The sequence below is a fragment of the Palaemon carinicauda genome, chromosome 1 (genome assembly GCF_036898095.1).
Source record: "Palaemon carinicauda isolate YSFRI2023 chromosome 1, ASM3689809v2, whole genome shotgun sequence".
Lineage (NCBI taxonomy): Eukaryota > Metazoa > Arthropoda > Malacostraca > Decapoda > Palaemonidae > Palaemon > Palaemon carinicauda.
In genome coordinates this window covers 40,775,908-40,798,699 of record NC_090725.1, presented here as the reverse complement: position 1 = coordinate 40,798,699, position 22,792 = coordinate 40,775,908, and the positions used below count along the sequence as shown (strand labels likewise).

The window sequence follows — 22,792 nt, the reverse complement described above, 5'->3', positions numbered from 1 at the left end:
TGTTGCCTCATTTAACAGCATATTTATGAAGGCTAAATGATAGATGTGTCTTTTAAATTGTAGATATTACCCTAAAATTTGGCAGGAACAGAGAAACTATGTTTCACACAAATCCCTGAAATTTTCATTTGAATATGTGAATTATTCTGGGAATAATCTACTCCACCGCCAAAAATAACCATTCAACCCATACCGAAATATACGTTTTCTGTAGATTTCCTATGGCAGATTTCACTATGAAACTTGGTATGGACAAAGTAAATATTCATCCCATAAATCCCTGAAAATTTCATTGAGATGTGTGAAGTATTCTGCGAGTAATTTACGGCGCCGCCGTCTCCAGCCTCCCATGAATATCGAAAAATGGCTACTGTGACTTGTCTATGTCAAATAACAATACAAAAAATTATATGAATGCAGTTCACATAACATCCATCAAACCCTGTGAAAAACATCTGGATATCTGTAAACCTCTAGGAGTAGTTTGCTCCTCCTCACTGATTTTTTTTAGCTAAAAGTCGTCATTTACGAATAAAAGTGAGTCAGCGCATGCTTATAGCAGGTTTGAACATGAAAATTGGCAGAAACAAAGCTTATATATATATATATATATATATATATATATATATATATATATATATATATATATATATATATATATATATATATATACATATATAAATAAATTTCTACCTCATACTTGGGATCGAACAGTAGCCCCTTCTAATGAAAGGCCAGGTCGAAACCAACCATGCCACGAGAGGCCATAAAAGAAATCGGAACCTGACGCTACCCAGCTGTCCGAGGATTTACCTGGCGAGACATCAGTCTCTTACCAGCGAGTTTTACCCGATTTCCCGGCCCACCACGTGACACAATTGGTAGTAATTCATTCAAATTACCCCTAATGAGTCAATATGGATAAATATCAACACAACATCGTGTTCAAATAGAAATAAATTTCTACCTCATACTTGGGATCGAACAGTAGCCCCTTCTAATGAAAGGCCAGGTCGAAACCAACCATGCCACGAGAGGCCATAAAAGAAATCGGAACCTGACGCTACCCAGCTGTCCGAGGATTTACCTGGCGAGACATCAGTCTCTTACCAGCGAGTTTTACCCGATTTCCCGGCCCACCACGTGACACAATTGGTAGTAATTCATTCAAATTACCCCTAATGAGTCAATATGGATAAATATCAACACAACATCGTGTTCAAATAGAAATAAATTTCTACCTCATACTTGGGATCGAACAGTAGCCCCTTCTAATGAAAGGCCAGGTCGAAACCAACCATGCCACGAGAGGCCATAAAAGAAATCGGAACCTGACGCTACCCAGCTGTCCGAGGATTTACCTGGCGAGACATCAGTCTCTTACCAGCGAGTTTTACCCGATTTCCCGGCCCACCACGTGACACAATTGGTAGTAATTCATTCAAATTACCCCTAATGAGTCAATATGGATAAATATCAACACAACATCGTGTTCAAATAGAAATAAATTTCTACCTCATACTTGGGATCGAACAGTAGCCCCTTCTAATGAAAGGCCAGGTCGAAACCAACCATGCCACGAGAGGCCATAAAAGACCCCTGGTAAGAGACTGATGTCTCGCCAGGTAAATCCTCGGACAGCTGGGTAGCGTCAGGTTCCGATTTCTTTTATGGCCTCTCGTGGCATGGTTGGTTTCGACCTGGCCTTTCATTAGAAGGGGCTACTGTTCGATCCCAAGTATGAGGTAGAAATTTATTTCTATTTGAACACGATGTTGTGTTGATATTTATCCATATTGACTCATTAGGGGTAATTTGAATGAATTACTACCAATTGTGTCACGTGGTGGGCCGGGAAATCGGGTAAAACTCGCTGGTAAGAGACTGATGTCTCGCCAGGTAAATCCTCGGACAGCTGGGTAGCGTCAGGTTCCGATTTCTTTTATGGCCTCTCGTGGCATGGTTGGTTTCGACCTGGCCTTTCATTAGAAGGGGCTACTGTTCGATCCCAAGTATGAGGTAGAAATTTATTTCTATTTGAACACGATGTTGTGTTGATATTTATCCATATTGACTCATTAGGGGTAATTTGAATGAATTACTACCAATTGTGTCACGTGGTGGGCCGGGAAATCGGGTAAAACTCGCTGGTAAGAGACTGATGTCTCGCCAGGTAAATCCTCGGACAGCTGGGTAGCGTCAGGTTCCGATTTCTTTTATGGCCTCTCGTGGCATGGTTGGTTTCGACCTGGCCTTTCATTAGAAGGGGCTACTGTTCGATCCCAAGTATGAGGTAGAAATTTATTTCTATTTGAACACGATGTTGTGTTGATATTTATCCATATTGACTCATTAGGGGTAATTTGAATGTATTACTACCAATTGTGTCACGTGGTGGGCCGGGAAATCGGGTAAAACTCGCTGGTAAGAGACTGATGTCTCGCCAGGTAAATCCTCGGACAGCTGGGTAGCGTCAGGTTCCGATTTCTTTTATGGCCTCTCGTGGCATGGTTGGTTTCGACCTGGCCTTTCATTAGAAGGGGCTACTGTTCGATCCCAAGTATGAGGTAGAAATTTATTTCTATTTGAACACGATGTTGTGTTGATATTTATCCATATTGACTCATTAGGGGTAATTTGAATGAATTACTACCAATTGTGTCACGTGGTGGGCCGGGAAATCGGGTAAAACTCGCTGGTAAGAGACTGATGTCTCGCCAGGTAAATCCTCGGACAGCTGGGTAGCGTCAGGTTCCGATTTCTTTTATGGCCTCTCGTGGCATGGTTGGTTTCGACCTGGCCTTTCATTAGAAGGGGCTACTGTTCGATCCCAAGTATGAGGTAGAAATTTATTTCTATTTGAACACGATGTTGTGTTGATATTTATCCATATTGACTCATTAGGGGTAATTTGAATGAATTACTACCAATTGTGTCACGTGGTGGGCCGGGAAATCGGGTAAAACTCGCTGGTAAGAGACTGATGTCTCGCCAGGTAAATCCTCGGACAGCTAGGTAGCGTCAGGTTCCGATTTCTTTTATGGCCTCTCGTGGCATGGTTGGTTTCGACCTGGCCTTTCATTAGAAGGGGCTACTGTTCGATCCCAAGTATGAGGTAGAAATTTATTTCTATTTGAACACGATGTTGTGTTGATATTTATCCATATACATATATATATATATATATATATATATATATATATATATATATATATATATGTGTGTGTGTGTATATATATATGTATATATATATATATATATATATATATATATATATATATATATATATATATATATATATATATATATATATATATATATATATCCCCTCTGATGGTCCAGCACTTTGCTGCAGTAGAGGGGCTTGAGTGTCTTAATGATGGGCTGGGCAATGGTGGTGGGGTAGTTTATCCACCCTGGCAGGCTCAACCATACCGCTAAGGCCAGTTCTGAGAGACCAAGACTGGACCCCTATAGGCCTTCTCCTTTATTTAAGATAGGCAAAGGCTAGAAGAAGGAAAACTCCAAAATCAAACCAAACAAGACCCCAACGGCGGAGCTTCCCAGCGCCGGCGGAAGAGGGCAATGGCTGTCGGGCAGGCAACAAGGCGGGCCTTGACATAACAAGAACCCGGCAGCCCGATGCAACCAACATCGGAGAAGCCTCCTGTCTCATATGTCTTGAGCTGCGGTGAAAACGGTGTGGGCCAAGTGTGTGTGTGTGGCCGTTGCAAAGCCACGACCACCCAAAAAATATACCCAGCTACTGGCATTCTGTCGTTTCCTCCACCCTTCTTCATCTCTTTCTCACCATCATCATCATCATCACCACCACCAAGTCCTGAGGCGACAGCACCGTGGGTGAAGGGGGCAGGCCTGGATAGCTGGAAGCCCTTAGCCCACGACTGCACTCAGGCGCCGAGTCTAAGATTCAGTCGCTCTCTGGTGACGGTGCCGTGACACCAGAGTTCAGCAGCTGGACCCGTGACTGGGCTGGCCTATTGAGGACACCGCAGCCCACCCCACATGGGGAGGCCCCTAGAAAAGGTGGGGTAAACATCGGACACGGCAAACCCGTCTGGACATCCCACTAATGCGGTCGAAACAACAAGAAAAAAATATTAACCTTAGGTGCGTGGAACATCCGCACCCTCCAAGACGTGACGAACACCAACCGCCCAGAACGACGTACAGCCCTCGTCTGCAAGGAGCTAGCCCGCTTCAATGTTGATGTGGCGGCTCTTAGTGAGACCAGACTACCCGAAGAGGGCAACATCAGGGAAGCTGGAACAGGCTACACCGTCTTCTGGAAAGGCAAGGCCCTAGAGGAGCCTCGCATCCACGGTGTCGGCTTCGCCATCCGTTCCCAGCTAGTGCAGCAGCATAACCTCGCTACCAAGGCCATCAGTGAGCGCCTGATGACTGTCCGCATCCCCATCACGCGGGATAGACACCTCACCCTGATCTCTGTCTACGCCCCGACTATGACCTCAACCGATGATGACAAAGCTGCCTTCTACACCCAGCTCGACCGCACCATCCAGGCAGTGCCCGCCAATGACAAGCTCGTTGTGCTTGGCGACTTTAATGCCCGAGTAGGCAAAGACCATCGCCTGTGGGAGAGAATCATCGGCTGCCATGGCATTGGAAATTGCAATGCCAATGGCCAACTCCTACTGGGTCTGTGTGCAGAACACCAACTTGTGGTAACCAACACCATCTTCCAGTTACCAAAACGACAAAAGACCACATGGAGACACCCACGGTCTAAACACTGGCACACCCTGGACTACGTCCTGACCAGAGCCAGAGACCGAGGAGACGTCCGCATCACCCGATCCATGCCCGGAGCGGACGACTGCTGGACGGACCACAGACTCCTCATCTCTCGACTCTCCGTGACGACCCTACGACCACCCAGAAGGGCACCTGACAGCGTACCACACCAACGCTTTGATTGTAGTAAGCTCCGCAACCCACAGGTGGCACAGAACTACAAGGAGGCCTGTGAACAACGCCTCGCAGACCCCGTGGGTCAGGCCACTGTTGAGCACCACTGGACCACCCTCAGAAACGCCATGGCCCGTGCCGCAGAGGAAACACTAGGCTACACCAATAAGAAACGGCAGGATTGGTTTGATGAGAATGATGCTACCATCTCTCTTCTCATTGAAACCAAACGACAAGCACGCCTGACTTTGGAAAACCAACCAAAAGCAGCTAACAAATGTGCTCACAAGGTGGCTGAAGCTGGTTGCCAAAGAGGGATCCGTGAAGCCCAGAACACCTGGTGGCAAAGAAAAGCTGCAGAAATACAGAGTTTCGCTGACCAACGTGACCTGCGCAGCTTCTATGCAGCAACAAAGCAAATATTCGGTCCCACACGGTCATCAGTGGGCTGCCTGAAGGACGCGGATGGGGCCACGACCATCACCGACAGCGAGGGCATCCTGGCCAGGTGGAGGTCTCACTTTGAGAACCTCCTCAATGACCAAGCAGACACCCCAGACGATCTCCTGCGAATGACCCCGCAGCATCCCGTCCGTCACTGGATGGCACTATCACCCTCCATCCATGACTTCAACAAGGCCCTGCAGCGCATGAAGCCCGGCAAAGCCCCAGGGCCAGACAACATCCCGTTGGAGCTCCTCACTCACGGTGGCCCCGGTTTGAGGAACCGTTTGATGCTCCTTATACTGAAAATATGGGAGACCAAGACCCTCCCCAGTGACTTCGGCGATGCAAACATCGTTACCATCTTCAAGAAGGGAGACAGGGAGAACTGTAACAACTACCGGGGAATATCACTACTAAGCATCGGGAGTAAGATTTTCGCTCGGATTCTCCTTGACCGCCTCCTTATTCTCGCAGAAGACGTCCTGCCAGAGTCCCAGTGCGGCTTTCGACCTTCCCGCGGGACCATAGACATGATCTTCTGTGCGAGACAACTACAAGAGAAGAGCCTCGAACAACAGCAGCCCATAATGTTCATCTTCTGGGATTTGAAAAAGGCCTTCGACAAAGTACCTCGACCTGCCATGTGGGCTGTCCTCAAAAGATATGGCTGCCCACCCGATTTTGTCAAGCTGGTGCGTGCCCTCCATGACGGAATGGTTGGGAGAGTCTGCCACCAGAACTCTCTTTCAGACCCATTCCCCATCAACGGCGGCCTGAAGCAGGGCTGTGTTCTGGCCCCAACGTGTTTCTCGCTATACACCGTAGCAATGCTCAACGAGATTCCCCCAGACACACCCTCAGTCGACCTACATTTCCGCATGGATGGAGGCGCTTTCAACCTCGCCAGACTCCACGCCAGAACCAAGAGCACCTTGTGTGCAGTGCGAGAACTGCAGTATGCTGACGACAATGCCACCCCAGGTCAGACGGTAGAGGACCTGCAGTCGTTAGCTGATGCATACATCTCTGCCTATGAACGTTTTGGGATGCAAGTCAACACAGATAAAACCAAGACCCTCGTCCAACATCCACCAGGACTAATGCTCCCAAACTTCAATACCACAGTGAGTGACCAACCATTAGAACAGGTGGACCAGTTCTCCTACCTAGGGAGCATCCTAACATCAGCTCCCACAAGCAAAAAGGACGTGGAGAACAGGATCAGGGCAGCCCACTCCGCCTTTGGCCGACTCAACTGCCGCGTATTTAACAACCACGCACTGACAATGACCACCAAAATAATGGTGTTCAGGGCAGTAGTCCTCTCCACGCTCCTGTATGCATGTGAAACATGGACGCTATATAGAAACAATATTAAAAGCCTAGAACGCTTCCAACAAATGAAACTGAGGCAGATCTTGAAAATCCCCTGGGAGAGCCACACCACCAACATTGAAGTCTTAGAACGTGCCTCGCTGACCAGCATGGAGGCCACCATCATCCACCACCGCCTCCGCTGGATAGGACACGTGCATAAGATGGATCCATCTAGGCTCCCAAAGAAAATATTCTACGGAGAACTGACCCAGGGCACCAGACCACGAGGAGCCCCGAAAATGCGCTATAAAGATCAACTAAAGCACACCCTGGCTCTAACTGACATCGATCCTTCCTCATGGGAAGAAACAGCCAGGGACAGGAAAACCTGGAGGAGTACAGTACACCGTGGCACCATGGACTTCGAGGAGAGGAGGAGACAAAATGAGGAGGCTAGGAGGAGAAGAAGGAGAGAGCGATTAGAACAGCCCCGCCCACCACCTACCCTCCCTTGTGAACACTGTCCGCGACTCTTCCACCACAGACTAGGACTTAACAGCCACATCAGACATAAGCACCCACCCCATAGATAGGAGGCTGATGGCTAACGACAGAACCCAATACTCGGACACGAGTGGGCGCCGGCGACGACGACGATATACATATATATATATATATATAATATATATATATATAATATATATATATATATATATATATATATATATATATATACATACATAGATAGATAGATAGATAGATAGATAATCCCTTAGATTTTATTTTGAATATATTTATTGGTATAGGAGTTATTGACCCCGCCGCCTAAAATATCGGTGGCTTCACCCACCCACACTCCAAAATCTATAGTTAGTGAATGAGTGGGCTACAGGTTGGGTGAGATATCTTCAAATATAATAATAATAATAATAATAATAATAATAATAATAATAATAATAACATATTAAACATGAAAAACATATTTCAGAGGAAAGTATTCCGGTTCATTTCACTAGTGAATGTATGTGAACATAGGAATATCATTATTATTATTATTATTATTATTATTATTATTATTATTATTATTATTATTATTACTTTCTAAGCTACAACACTAATTGGAAAAGCAGAATACTATAAGGCCAGGGGCCCCAACAGGGAAAATAGCCTAAGGAGGAAAGGAAACCAGGAAATATTAAATATTAGAATGAATATTTCTTATATAGACTATAAAAACTTTATCAAAAGAAGAGAAAGAGAAATTAGATAGAATAGTGAGCCCGAGTGTACCCTCAAGCAAGAGAACTCTAACCCAAGACAGTGGAAGACCATGGTACAGAGGCTATGGCACTACCCAAGACTAAAGAATGATGGTTTGATTTTGGAGTGTCCTTCTCCTAGAAGAGCTCCTTACCATAGATAAAGAGTCTCCTCTACCCTTACCAAAAGAACAGTAGCCACTGAACAATCACAGTACTCTATTAAATCCCTGGGTGAAGAAGAATTGTTTGGTAATCTCAATGTTGTCAGGTGCATGAGGACAGATAAGAATCGGTACAGAATAGGCCAGACTATTCGGTGTATGTGTAGGCAAATGGAAAATGAGCCGTAACTAGAGAGAAAGATCCAATGTAGTACTGGCTGGCCAGTCAAAGGATCCTATAACTCTCTAGCAGTAGTATCCCAACGGGTGGCTGGTGCCCTGGCTAACCTATTATTTTGGAAAACACTTGTAAAATTATTACTGTGATAAAATCAGAAATATTTGTGATCCTCATGTTCTAATCTTGTCTTTGTCAGCGGCTTCCTGACTCACGTCTAGTTATATCTACCTCTATACGAATAGTATTGCGTGTTTCTGTCATATGTAGAGTAAAGCAAGTTCTTTGAACCCGATGTTCAATTATCCAGTAATTGGCTTCTTTTTATCCTGTCAAAAGTATACACTGAAAAATGACCAAGTTTTGGTGTTATTATTATTATTATTATTATTATTATTATTATTGTTATTATTATTATTATTATTATTATTATTATTATTATTATTTTCACTAACGAAGTGAGTGACCTTATATGAAATGCTAATTTTCTTAAGATATCTCAACCTAAACGTAACTCAGTTATTCCCTAACCATGGATTTCGGAGCGGAGGCGGTGTGGGGATGCAGCTGATATTTTTGCAGGTGGAGTCAATAAGTCCTATACCAGTGAATATGATCAAATGAAATTTTAAGTGACTGTTTAGATATATACATATATAAGCTTCGTTCCTGCCGATGTTCATGTTCATACCTCCTATAGGCATACCCTGGCTGTCACTTTAGTTCGTAAGTGACGACTTTTAGCTAAAACATCAGTGAGGAGGAGCAAACTTCTCCAAGAGTTTTACAGGTATCCGAATCATTTTCACAGGGTTTGAGGGATTACTTAGATATATGTAAGCTTTGCTATAAGCATGCCTTGGCTGTCACAGTGAGGAGTTGCAAACTACAACTAGAGTTTTACAGATATCCAAATAAGTTTTAAAGGGTTTCATGGGTGTTATGTGAACTACATTCTTACCAATTTTCGTATTAATACTTTCCATAAAATAGTCACAGTAGCCATCTTTCGATATCCGCGGGAGGTCGATTTTTGGCGGCGCCGTAAATTACTCGTAGAATAGTTCACCTATCTGTATGAGATTTTCAGGGATTTGTGGGATGGATATTTTCTTTTTCCATACTAATTTTCATGTTGATAACTGCCATATAAAAGCCATAGCAAATGTTTATATCAGCATGGGTTAAATGTTTTTTTTTTTTCTTTTTCTTTTGGCTGTAGAGTAAATTGTTCCTAGAATAATCCACGTACCATATGAAAATGTCAGGGATTGGTGGGAAACATAGTTTCTCTGTTCCTACCAAATTCCATGGTAATGTCTACAATTGAAAAGACACAGCTATCACGTAGCCTCCTTAAATATACTGTTAAATATAGCAACATTACAGTGAACTGCGTGATAGTGAGCGACATCAACGAGGGGCAATGCCAATCTCATAAACAATATCCATCCCAAGTTGTAGCTAGTTGTTATTATTATTATTATTATTATTATTATTATTATTATTATTATTATTATTATTATTATTAGTATTAGCTAAACTATAACCCTAGTTGGAAAAGCAGGCTACTATAAACCCAAGAGCTCCAACAGGGAAAATATGTCCCAGTGAGGAAAGGAAATAAGGAAATAAACTACAAGAGAAATAATGGTCACTACAAGTAAAAAGGTTTTAGGGTTTGAGTTCTTCATGTCTTATGTTACACCAAAAGAGAGCTTGTATAAAAACTGTAATTTTGTGTTGTTTGTAGCATAATATATATATATATATATATATATATATATATATATATATATATATATATATGTGTGTTTCTCAGTAGAATATATTTAGATAATATAACCTGGTGTTGCCAAACTACCAGTTGACTTCCTCATCAATCAACAGTAAAATATTTTGTTCTCTACCATAATGAAACTTCACCAACTGAGTGCAAGTAATGCTCATATCAGTGGAATCGAAACAGAAATGTTACTGAATTAAATTTTGTGGGATCTTAATTTTTGCCCTTTTAGTGAATCTCATGCCATCTATTATTATTATTATTATTATTATTATTATTATTATTATTATTATTATTATTATTATTATTTGTGAAGCTACAACCCTAGTTGGAAAAGCAGGGTGCTATAAGCACAAGGGCCAGAACAGGGAAAGTAGCCCAGTTAGGAAAGGATACAAGGAAAGATAAAATATTTTAAGAAGAGTAACAACATTAAAATAAGTATCTCATATATAAACTATAAAAACTTGAACAAAACAAGAGGGAGTGGTATGAAATAAAATATTGTGCCCGAGAGTACCCTCAAGCAAGAGAACTCTATCAGATAATGGTAAAATCAGAAGACAACTTGAACCGAAGATTTACTACAATGAGTCTTGCGTTTTTAGAAATGTATCAATTGAAGAAATTGTTTCAAATATGTATGATATTTAACGTAATATTTTGCTTGGTTGTTACTTAATTTTTTTATATCCCTTTTATATATATTGTATTCTATCTTATTCTAAGTACGACATAAGCTTTGGAGCATTTTTAACGTCTTAAGTGTAAGCGATTTTTTTTTTTTTTCAGATACATGAGTATCTATCCTAATGTATTCACTCAATGGTAGGTTATCAGTAATTAGTCTACATAGTGTTTATCCTGTGTCCTCCAAAGTTCCATTATAACATTGCTACTGATTTTAAAATATTTTAAAGTTTTTATTCATTCCTTCACATATATATTCAATTTTTTTCTTTATTTCCTATCCTCACTAAGCTATTTTCCCTGTTAGAGCCCTAAGGTTTGTAGCATGCTGTTTTTCCAACTAGGGTTGTAGTTAGCTTATAATAATAATAATAATAATAATAATAATAATAATAATAATAATAATAATAATAATAATAATAATAATAATAATAATAATAATGATTTTTTTTATGAAATACAAATTTACAATCTGACAACTTATAACAGAAACACCTGTGAAATCATTATTGTGATAAAATCAGAATTTTCTGTGGTCCTGATGTTCTAATCTTGTCTTCGTCAGCCGCTTCCTAGCTCATGTCTAGTTATATCAACCTCTATACGAATAGCATTGCGTGTTTCCCTCTTATGTAAAGAGCAAAACGAGTTCTTTGAACCCAATGTTCAATGATCCAAAAAATTACTTCTTTTTATCCTGTTGAAAGAGTATATTTAAAAACGACCAAGCGAGGATGCTAATATTATTATTATTATTATTATTATTATTATTATTATTATTATTATTATTATTATTATTATCAGCTAAGCAAAACCCTAGTTGGAAAAGTAGGATGCTATAAGCACAATGGCTCCAACAGGGAAAAAATAGTCTAGTGAGGAAAGAAATAAGGAAATAAACTAAAAGAGAAGTAATGGATACAACAAGCAAAATGTTTGTTGGGTTTGAGTTGTTCATGTTTTATGTTACAGCAAAAGGGAGCTTGTTTTAAAACTCTATTTTATGTAGTATGATTTATTTGTTTCTTGTAATTAGTTTTTCAGTAAAATATATTTAGATAATGTTTCCTAGTGTTGACAAATCATCTCGTATTCCTTTTCAGATACCCGAGAAAACATATCCTAAGCCCTGTGAGAATTAGATCCTATACAATCAGATCAACTCTTCAAGAAAGGGAGGATACCTCCACTCTCCTTAAACGCATGTCTCATCTTTTAAAATTAAGTTACTTTTTACGATCAACTCTCAGAGAAAGCATTTTAATCATAATAGATGCTGTCTGAGCAAAGATCTGGCAGCATTTTAAACTTTATCGATGCTTTCTGCACAAAGATCGGGCAAAAGGGGAAAAGTTGACTTCCTCATCAATCCACAGTAAAATATTTTCTCCACCATAATGGTTATAACATTCACACCTTTAACTTCCCCAACTGAGTGATGTCATATCAGTGGAATCAAAAAAGATATGTTATTGGATGAAATTTTGTTGGCTTTTAATATTTGCCCTTTTGGAGAATCTCGTGCCTTTATTTATCAGGTGATGGTAAGAGTCAGACAACAGTTTGAGCTGGTAATAGACCATTCAAGTCCTGCCAATGAAATAAAATTTGGAATACTTGATTAATTAGCACTGTGAGTTGCTAGAAATGTATTATATAAACAACAACAATTGCAGCTGTTTCTAATCCACTGCAGGACAAAGGCCTCAGACATATCCTAATCCATATCTGGGGTTTGGACGGTTTTTATCACCACGCTGGCCACTGCGGAATGCTGATGGTGGGAGACTTTAGACCGATGGCTCAGAGCTAACAAACCTAGTATGGGTGTCCCTGACTAGTACACCTTTGCTGTTCATGGCAATACACAAACCCTTTTACCACGTTGAGGTATCCCCACTCAGATTCTTAAACTATTTCTAATATGTATAATATTTAGCATAAAATTTTCCTTCATTGTTACCTAATTTGTTTTGGTCAATATTAATCGATACTATATCTCATAGAGTCATTATGGGTATAAATCTATAAAAATTCAATCCACTGTATATTCTGTTTTATTCTAAGTACAACATAAGCTTTCGAGGTTTTCGAACTTCGTAAATGTAATTGAATTGTGTCTCAGATACATAAATTACGCATTGATCCTAATCTAATAAATTATTATTATTATTATTATTATTATTATTATTATTATTATTATTATTATTATTACTTACTTACTTACTTACTTACTTACTTACTTACTTACTTATTAAGCTACAGCTCTTGTTGGAAAAGAAGGGTGCTATAAGCTCAAGGGCTCCAACAGGGAAAATAGACCAGTGAGGAAAGGAAATAAGGAAATAGATTACAAGAGTCGTTTAGGAACAATAATCTCATTAATATAAATCTTTCATATATAAACTGTCGGTAATTCCATTTTAATATTTTTACTGCTTTTTGAAATATTTTAGAGTTTTCATTCATTCCTTCTCATATATAGTGAATATATTTCCTTATCTCCTTTCCTCACTAAGCTATTTTCTCTGTTAGAGCCCTAGGGTTTGTACCATCCTGCTTTTCCATGTAGGTTTTCAGTTTAACTGTTAATAATAATAATAATAATAATAATAATAATAATAATAATAATAATAATAATAATAATAATAATAATAATATCCTCAAATCCTACTACGAATATTTTGAGGCTTTTGTGGCCACCCTCTATCTTCCTCATAGTTGCCCTAATACTTTTCTTTTTTTTTTTTTTCTTTTTTTTTTAATCTCGTGAAATTATTAAGAAAGCCAAATTTGTAGGATTGACAATCAGAGAAATTAATATTAAGGTAAACGTAACCCATAAATTAAATAAATAATTCCTTTGCTAACAAGATTCTTAGTTTCGGCTTCACAGCATCAGTAGATTTGATGGTCAAAATGTCCACTTCTCAAACTGAAATTTGATAACAAATATTTCATTCTTTGTCATTATTTCTTCTATATGACTATGTCTCCTTTCAGTTCAATATTTTTCTTATAAATAGTACCACCATAACATTACTTTCCACCAAATTTATATAATCTTGATTAGTGCTTTATTTCATATCCATCTGATCTTCCCTCTGTTTTCATCAGGTATTCTCTTGTATTTTGTTTATTTCCTTGTTTCCTTTCCTCACTGGTCTATTTTTCCTGGTTGGACCCCTTGGGCTTAAAGCATTCTAGTGTCCAATTAGTTTGTAGTTTAGCTAATAATAATAATAATAATAATAATAATAATAATAATAATAATAATAATAATAATAATAATAATAATAATAATAATAATAATAATAGTTTCAAGAAAGACAACAGCATAAAACCTGGTAGGAAGGATATGAAAAATAACAATAATCATTGCAAGGTTATTATTTAATTAGTTCAAACTCCAACATAGAAATTCCTTTAATATTTTAGCCTCTAGCATATGGAGAAAATGCGTTGGTTTCTAGGTAGTAGTTGCCTCTCATCCTGTGTAGAGGGAAAGAATACGAAATTGATAAAAGGTATAGTAAATAACTCTCTTTTTCATTTCTTTTATTCGTAATGTTCCTGCCCCATCCTGTTTTCTCTCTCTCTCTCTCTCTCTCTCTCTCTCTCTCTCTCTCTCTCTCTCTCTCTCTCTCTCTCTCTCTCTCTCTCTCTCTCTATAAACTTTAATTGAAAAGATACAACACCACCCAATGTTGTAATTTCTTTACACACAAAACACGTAATACAGGAAACAGACTTGCAGCGGATGTAGTAAACAGTAATACAGTAAATGACTTCAGGAATAAATTAGAGAAGATCATAAAAACTCTCTAAACGTTCACACTAAATCGCTCTACACAAGAGTATATGATAAAGGATAAGCCTGAAAAATCCATACAAATATTATTTTAAAGATATGTTTGTAGCTGCTTTTTTTTAATCTATTGCATCTAATCTTAGAAAGGGTAGTTTGTCAATTGGGTTTTTCAGGATTAAATCAAACTTATTGCCTGAACTCTATTCTTTAAAATGGAAATTAAGCTGCGTCTTCAATTTACCATCTAAATAAATAAGAAAACTGTAGTCTAAGATCTTTTATCAATAAAAATTATTTGAACAATCCCCCATAATCTATAATCTTGAAAGCTACCGATATTTTTTCAAATGATACCTCATTGATAATATCTATATAGCCCAGTCTACATTTACAAACTCTTAATATTCTATTATTAACTGATTATATTTTTTTGAGACTTGACAGAACTTCCACATGATGCTGATTCAGCTATTTTTAATTGAGGATTTTCATACTAGTATGAAGTATGGAGACCAAACTCTGGGATGAAAATAATTAATTAAACTTCTCTTTTTGTATTAAAATTTCAGAAACATTATGTTTTTCTTTCTTTTTCCTAGTTATCCTCATAACATTTAATAGCATCATTGATAAACAATCCAGAGGAAAAGAGAAATAGAGTTCAAGCGATCTACTTTCAAAAAATTTCTAGCATTACAAAGTGTGCTTCATGATTACTTCGAAATAAACATAATAATGTTACTTACTGAGTATTGACATGAACTCCCATTTCAAGGCAACCCTGACCACAGTCACTGCAATTTCCAGTCTTGTATGAGTTCCAGTCAGAGCAAGGTACAGACCGGAATGGCGTTTTTCCGTTTATGCTTTCAATCCAGTATATGCGTGAGCGCCTATGGCTACAACCGCCTGTCAGAATCATAGAAGGATTAAGTATGACCTCGATAGCTGTTCACCTGTTGGTCATTTATCTCCAAGTACTTTGGAGCCAACTCATGTAGCCTTACCCTTTAGATTGAGTAGATCGGTAAAAAGACACCAGCCCTGCCATACTTATCCACAACTTATCCTTGACCTTTCCCTTTATATAGAACGCACTTTTTATTGGTGTTCACCTGTTGGTCATTCATCTCCAAAAATTTGGAGCCAACGTATATAGACTTTCCCTTTAGATGGAATGGCTCGGTAAAAAGACACCAGCCCTGCCATACTTATACACAACTTTTGGCTATACACTTGACCTTTCCCCTTACATATAACAGCCTCCTACTAGTCTGTTTAATCAAAACAATTATCCTTTATGTCTTCCGTGTGGTCTAACCTCTCAAAAACTCTCTAATCCATATTTCTATATGATAGTTTTTTTCAAAGCACCATTTTAAACCTCAGTAAGTTCTCATCATTTCTGTCCATCTACAATACACAATCTAATTCAAGAATTTTCCACTTTCCATGCATTTTCATTAAACATCCATTATTCACTTTTATACGGGATATTTGGCTAAACAGGTCCTATCCTTTAATTGGCTACCATATGCGTTTCACCTTTTGCAATCAATATCACATTGACCTCAAATACTATTAGAAATCATTCCCCATCAATACTGACATACCCTGTATCAAAATCCTCTCTCTCTCTCTCTCTCTCTCTCTCTCTCTCTCTCTCTCTCTCTCTCTCTGGCTTCCATTGACCCTCATTTGTTTGCTTTTATCATATTCACGTTCACTTTTCCAATGTCCATTCCAAATTTGAAGAAGTGATTAGAACAGCTCTTGCAGATACACAACGGGGAAACTACATCTGTAAAGCCTCACTCACAAATGAACAGACAATAGCTAATGATCTTTTGTTATCATCTAATAGTATTAGAAATTTTGAAAACATCACCCACTCTCATTCTATTCATAACCCATTTCTATATCATCTCTCTTACTTCTTATCTGACTGGTCTAGTAACTAAATCTATCTAAATATTAAACTCCAATGAAGACATCTGAAGTGATCCATAACGAAGATTGACACAATATAGTCGTTTATATTCTAACATTAATTTCACTTTATTAACAAATAATTTTTTGGGTACTTTAAATCTGAAGTACCCTTTACGCTTTATCATTTTTTTAGCTTGAACTTCTGTTGATTTGATATAATACCAATGTAATTTACTGTTACAAATATTTCATACATATTTTTCATAAGGAATTGAACCCAACTTCCTAATCATTATCCTCGTCTACATACGCATAGTTTTATTTTATATACTATGTATCTGCTTTCTCAACCAAAACTCTATTATACACCTTTCAATATATATTAATATACAGTATGCTCTATAATTCTTACATTTACTACCATCACTTACCCATTCTACAACAGAACACACTTGCGCCTCTCAACAAATACTTTATTATTCTTCCCTTATACAGATGTAACCTACATATTCTTGTCAGCCACTACATACTAACAGCGATTAACATAATTTCCATTGTAGTCCCATTCAAATGCTTCTTACGCCGTCTTTTCAAAAAAAAATTCATATTTGCATCATCCTCACCATAGAGATAAAGTACTCAAACTTTCAAAATATCATTATAGGATGTTTGGATGAACTTTTCACGGTTTGAGCTTATTATTACTACTAGTATTACTCACACTACACTTAAAGTACTTTTGAAATTATTCTGCTTTATTTTTATCAGGGAAAATTAGTTTTTCTTCTAAATAGATAACCAAAAGATGTAAAGTATTAGCAGAATATACCAGTTATTTATAGATAACAGATTTACGGAAAAAATAGTAACTTAATTTCAAGAAAGTCATATTATTAATATATCTTCCTAGTTTCATCAAAATCTGTTCTCCTATTCTTGAGATATCCCGCTTTGTTCATTATTTATTTGAATATTATCTATTTTCATAGTTTATATGGAAATATTTATTTCAATGTTACTGGTCTTCATATATTTTATTTTTCCTGTTGGAGCCCCCCGGCTTATAACTTCCTGCTTTCCCAACTAGGGTTGTAGCACAACAAGTAATAATAATAATAATAATAATAATAATAATAATAATAATAATAATAATAATAATAATAGATATTCTAAAGAAACATTTATTCATAAGAACCCTTCAGTGCTTTACCATTGAATGACTTACAGTAATATTTACTATCACTTCTTTATCAAAAATAGAAATATGATAAGCAACTTCATATTTAGTAGTTAAATGCATAACAAAGATTTCACTTACTCAACGTGTCAAACAGGTCGCCTAATAGAGTACAACCCGGTTGTCGCCGACCTCCATTGGGAAAGAAATCGACGTGGCCATAGGAACCATTAAGGCCTAAGCAGAGCTAGACAAAAAAAAATATAACAGTGGTTAGTGTATAAAGCTTCTGTATTTTTCATTTCAGGTTGTAGTGTTACTCATTAATAAGCAGACAGTAAGGTAAAATGCCTGCAGATAAAAGGTTTAGCATATACTATTTCAAGATGAAATTAAAAGAATATTTGAAAATATATTAATGCAACAACAACAACGAATGCAGCCGTTTCTAGTCCACTGGAGAACAAAGACCTCAGAATTGTCCTCGTTATTATTATTATTATTATTATTATTATTATAATTAGCAGCAGTAGTAGTATCATTATTATTATTATTATTATTATTATTATTATTATTATTATTATTATTATTATTATATATAATAATAATAATAATAATAATAATAATAATAATAATAATATTCCCCCTCATTATCATTATTACTATTTATGATAAAACATGCCATGACAATACAATAACAATCACGAAACTTACATCACTAAACGCGCATGCGTGAGAGTGGATGATATCCACGAAAAGAGCATCGGTTTGGTCCAGTCTTTTATCACTAGGAGCAAAGTCAAATCCAGGTCCCGCTGGGTCCAAGCCTGAGGAGAGTACAGTTTTGCTAGAGCTTTTGAATCTAGATCTTTGTAGAAATATATAACTACACTCGATTTTTTAATGAAGCGCATTTGCACCGACTCGCAGCGGTGCCCTTTTAGCTCGGAAAAGTTTCCTGATCGCTGATTGATTAGAATTATCTTGTCCAACCAATCAGCGATCAGGAAACTTTGACGAGCTAACGGGGCACCCTTGCGAGTCGGTGCAAATCTGTCTGGCAAAAAAGAATTGACTATAGGTATGAACAACGTCTGTTTTGACAAGGTATATATAAAACAACAAATAACGAATGCAGTCGTTTCTATTCCACTGCAGGACAAAGGCCTCAGATATGTTTGTGTTCATGTCTGGGGTTTGGCTATTTTCGCCAACACGCGGATTAGTACCGCCTTGCTGATCATGGCGATACACAGACACTTTCACCACTTTGAGGTACCACTCTTTCAGAAAGGGTATACATATATATATATATATATATATATATATATATATATATATATATATATGTGTGTGTGTATATATATATATATATATATATATATATATATATATATATATGTGTGTGTATATATATATATATATATACATATACATACAGTATAGTCCAAAAGTAGGTGGACAGTATGTGGAATAGTTTTATGTATCGGATGTATTATTTGCTTTAGTATTTTGGCTCACAATAAATTTCAAAAGATTCTGTATTATTGTTCACAATAAAATTTAATTGTCAATGCAACATTTGTGTCAGTAAATATAATTGTATGTATATATCATTTCAAAATAAATTTAACCATTTACTTTCACCTTACTTTTGGACTACCCTTTAAGGTCGGAATAGTCATATCAATATCTACTCTCTCAAGACATCTTACCTGTAATTCTACCGACAGAACCATTCTGTACATTTGATCCCATGATACCAATCATATGAGCCCCGAGGGAATGGCCAATGGCGTAGACGCTCGTTAAATTGAGTTCGCCTTCAGTGTGGAGGTAATCAACAAACACAGCAACGTGCTTCCCTACCTGAGAATAATATTTATAATATTAATTCTCTCTCTCTCTCTCTCTCTCTCTCTCTCTCTCTCTCTCTCTCTCTCTCTCTCTCTCTCTCTCTCTCTCTAACTGGGATTGAAAAGATACAATTCCACTCAATGTGGTAATTTCTTTACATACAAAATAGAAAATACATGAATGTAGTAAACAGTAACACAGTAAACTAGTTCAAGAATAAGTTAGACAAGATCATAAAAACTCTCTAAACGAAGTAAACCAATTCGTTCTACCCAAGAGCAAATGGAGTCTCCGGGGATGGACTAAAAGGTTTTTGAGACATCCAAAATCCTTGGAAGTCCTGGGTCTATAATGACTTTTTAGGGAATCATTGCATCTAAAATTTACATATTTTGGTTTTGTCTATATTCTACATTCATGGAAAGTTAGGGTCTTGCTTCTACATTTAAATGTTTATATGTTTAATGGTTGCTTATGAGTAGCACATGCAACAGGTGATGTCTGGGAGACGGAACATATATGCCTAGGATTATCGCTTATGTCATCTTTCCACAAAAACTAAGAATGAAAGGGACCAAGCAAGGGCTACTTACGACTCAACAGGGAGACGTGTAAAGCACCTCAAAACCCCAATCCCTTCCTTAAAGCCTTAAAGACCGCTCATGAATGGCAGAGGCAAGGGACAGTGCCATTGCCCTTTCGAGCAGGACAATGCCCTAGAGTCTGACCATATATACATACGATCAGCAGCCAAGGTCCCTCTTCACCCAAGCTAAGACCAAGGAGGGCCAGGCAATGGCTGCTGATGACTCAGCAGATAGACCTGTAAGCTCCCCCAAACACCCCTCCCTTAGCTCACATGGATGGTGAGGTTGCAGCGAACAAAGAAACTAATGAGTTTCAGAGAGACTTGAACCCCAGTCTGGCGAATATCAGTCAAGGACGTTATCACATCGGCCACCCCAATTCTAAATTTTAAGGCACAAGTATCTGTAGTCTGGATATAGGACCACTTTTAGTATTCATTCTGTATTGAGACATCCAGGGTGTCCTTAGAAGTGGTCTTTAGTCCCAGGAGGACCAAGGGAAGCTGAGTAAACCAGTTGGAGTCATTGCATGAGGACATCAAAGCTACTTTGAGGGTGCGACGAAAACGTTCAACCATTCGTTAAGGCCTGAGTTCTTACTTTAAATTTAGGAAGGCGACGGTTTGCATTCTATGAATAGCTGTTTTAGTGTGTTGTACCTTTTACATCCAGTAAGGTTGAGGTCAGCCTTTTACATCTGGGGAACATTTGAGTCTCTGCTCTCTATTTGGAGAAGTTTTGTATTCAAATTAAAGATTCAGGGAAGTATAAGCTTCCATTCAACAGCTGCGAAGGTAAGGGTAGACATTGTACAGTAGATCTATGGTAATTATTGTCGCTAATCTATACTGAAAGAATACAATACTTAGGTCTCGTTATATATTGGTAAGGTCTTGAGTCTATTCTGTATGGTGAGAAATTTATGGTCTATATTTTACCCTGTGGAATTTTACATTTATTTTTTGAAATGTTTGGGTATGTATTCCATACTTATTGAAGGTTTGACTCTATCTTCTCTGTACGGGAAAGGCTGGATCATAATCATAGATGTGAGGAATTTTGGATATGAAATCGTTGTTTAAAGATAGCTGGGGTCTGTATTCTACATTTGGGAGGGTTCTTGGTTTTCCTTTTGAATTTAGGGAAGTATGAGGACGGCATCATGCTTTTGTATATATTATTTTGGGAAGGATAATATCTATTTTTAAACTTAGGAAGGTTTATGTATTAATTCTGTTTCGGAAAATGGTTGGGTCTATTTTATACGTGAGGCAAACGTTTCAGTTTGTGAGGAGCCTTTGGGAAAAAATGAATTATGTATATTGCTTAAAATGTACGGGTGTATAAGGCCAAAATAGTAATTTCTTCAGATTATTTCTTTTTGCCTTTATTGTTCTCTTACCTCTCCTTTAATGTTCTATTCATGAAGTCTTTCTTTTACAACATCCATTTACCTTAGATGCCTTCATTCCCAACCCCCCCCCCCCCCCAAAAAAAAAAAAAATTAGTATGGCAGCTTCCTACAGTTACAGTTTATTATTATTATTATTATTATTATTATTATTATTATTATTATTATTATTATTATTATTGTTGTTGTTGTTATTATTAATTGCTAAGCTACAACTTTAGTTGGAAAAGCAAGGTGCTATAAGCCCAGGGGCTCCAACAGGGAAAGTAGCCCAGTAAAGAAAGGAAACACGGAAAAATAAAATATTTTAAGAACAGTAACATTAAAATAAATACTTCATATATAAGCTATAAAAACTTTAAAACATCAAGAGGAAGAGAAATATGATAGAATAGTGTGCTCGAGTGTACCCTCAAGCAAGAGAACTCTAATCCAAGACAGTGGCAGACCATGGTACAGAGACTATGGCACTACCCAAGACTAGAGGACAATGGTTTAGTTTTGGAGTGTCCTTCTCCTAGAAGAGCTGCTAACCATAGCTAAAGAGTCTCTTCTATCTTCCTAGTCATTCTATCTTTTAATTATAAAAGAGATTATTCCTATCACTGCCTTAGAGTGATTCTTACCTCTGGAAGGTTATTAACGATTTCAGTATAGATTATATGGCCAGCAATCTTACGCCAGTCAATCGCAATGAAATTGCAGTCTTGGTACTCAAGAAATTCTGTAATAGAAAAAATAAAACATCTGTTACTTAGGTGTAATTGAAGGAAATACATTTTATCAATAAAAAGCAATAAAAAGTGTCCAGCTTTATCCAGCTATTCCCCTTTTTAATAAGTTATTTTGCGTTGTTCTTAAGACAAAAAAAATCGCTACTCCTGCTTCCTCAAGTTCTTAACATCTGTTAGTCAAAATAACTTTTGTTAAAACCTCCATCCCCTTTTCTTAGTGTGTTATAGATATACATATATATATATATATATATATATATATATATATATATATATATATATATATATATATATATATATATATATATATATATATATGCAGAAGAACCACAGGGAAAATGAAAATACGAAATATACGATTAAGTCCTGACTAGTTTCATGATACTTCTTCAGTCCTCTGAAGAAGTATCACGAAACTAGTCAGGACTTAATCGTATATTTCGTATTTTCATTTTCCCTGTGGTTCTTCTGCATCTGAGCATCACGTTTTCC

General features: G+C 37.5%; 1 protein-coding gene and 1 long non-coding RNA gene across 2 annotated transcripts in view; one reads left to right on the top strand and one right to left on the bottom strand.

Moving 5' to 3' along the window:
- LOC137641838 (uncharacterized) overlaps positions 1–22,792 on the top strand; it is a 71,771-nt gene that overhangs the window by 3,661 nt on the left and 45,318 nt on the right. The gene's annotated exons all lie outside the window — the stretch shown is intronic.
- LOC137641806 (pancreatic triacylglycerol lipase-like) overlaps positions 14,168–22,792 on the bottom strand; it is a gene marked incomplete at its 5' end in the record, with an annotated part of 20,428 nt that continues 11,803 nt past the window's right edge. The window contains 6 exons of the mRNA XM_068374512.1: positions 14,168–14,283; positions 15,349–15,511; positions 17,853–17,958; positions 18,426–18,538; positions 19,427–19,580; positions 22,193–22,290. Coding sequence (XP_068230613.1) covers positions 14,226–14,283; positions 15,349–15,511; positions 17,853–17,958; positions 18,426–18,538; positions 19,427–19,580; positions 22,193–22,290 — 692 coding nt within the window. The remainder of the gene's footprint in view (positions 14,284–15,348; positions 15,512–17,852; positions 17,959–18,425; positions 18,539–19,426; positions 19,581–22,192; positions 22,291–22,792) is intronic.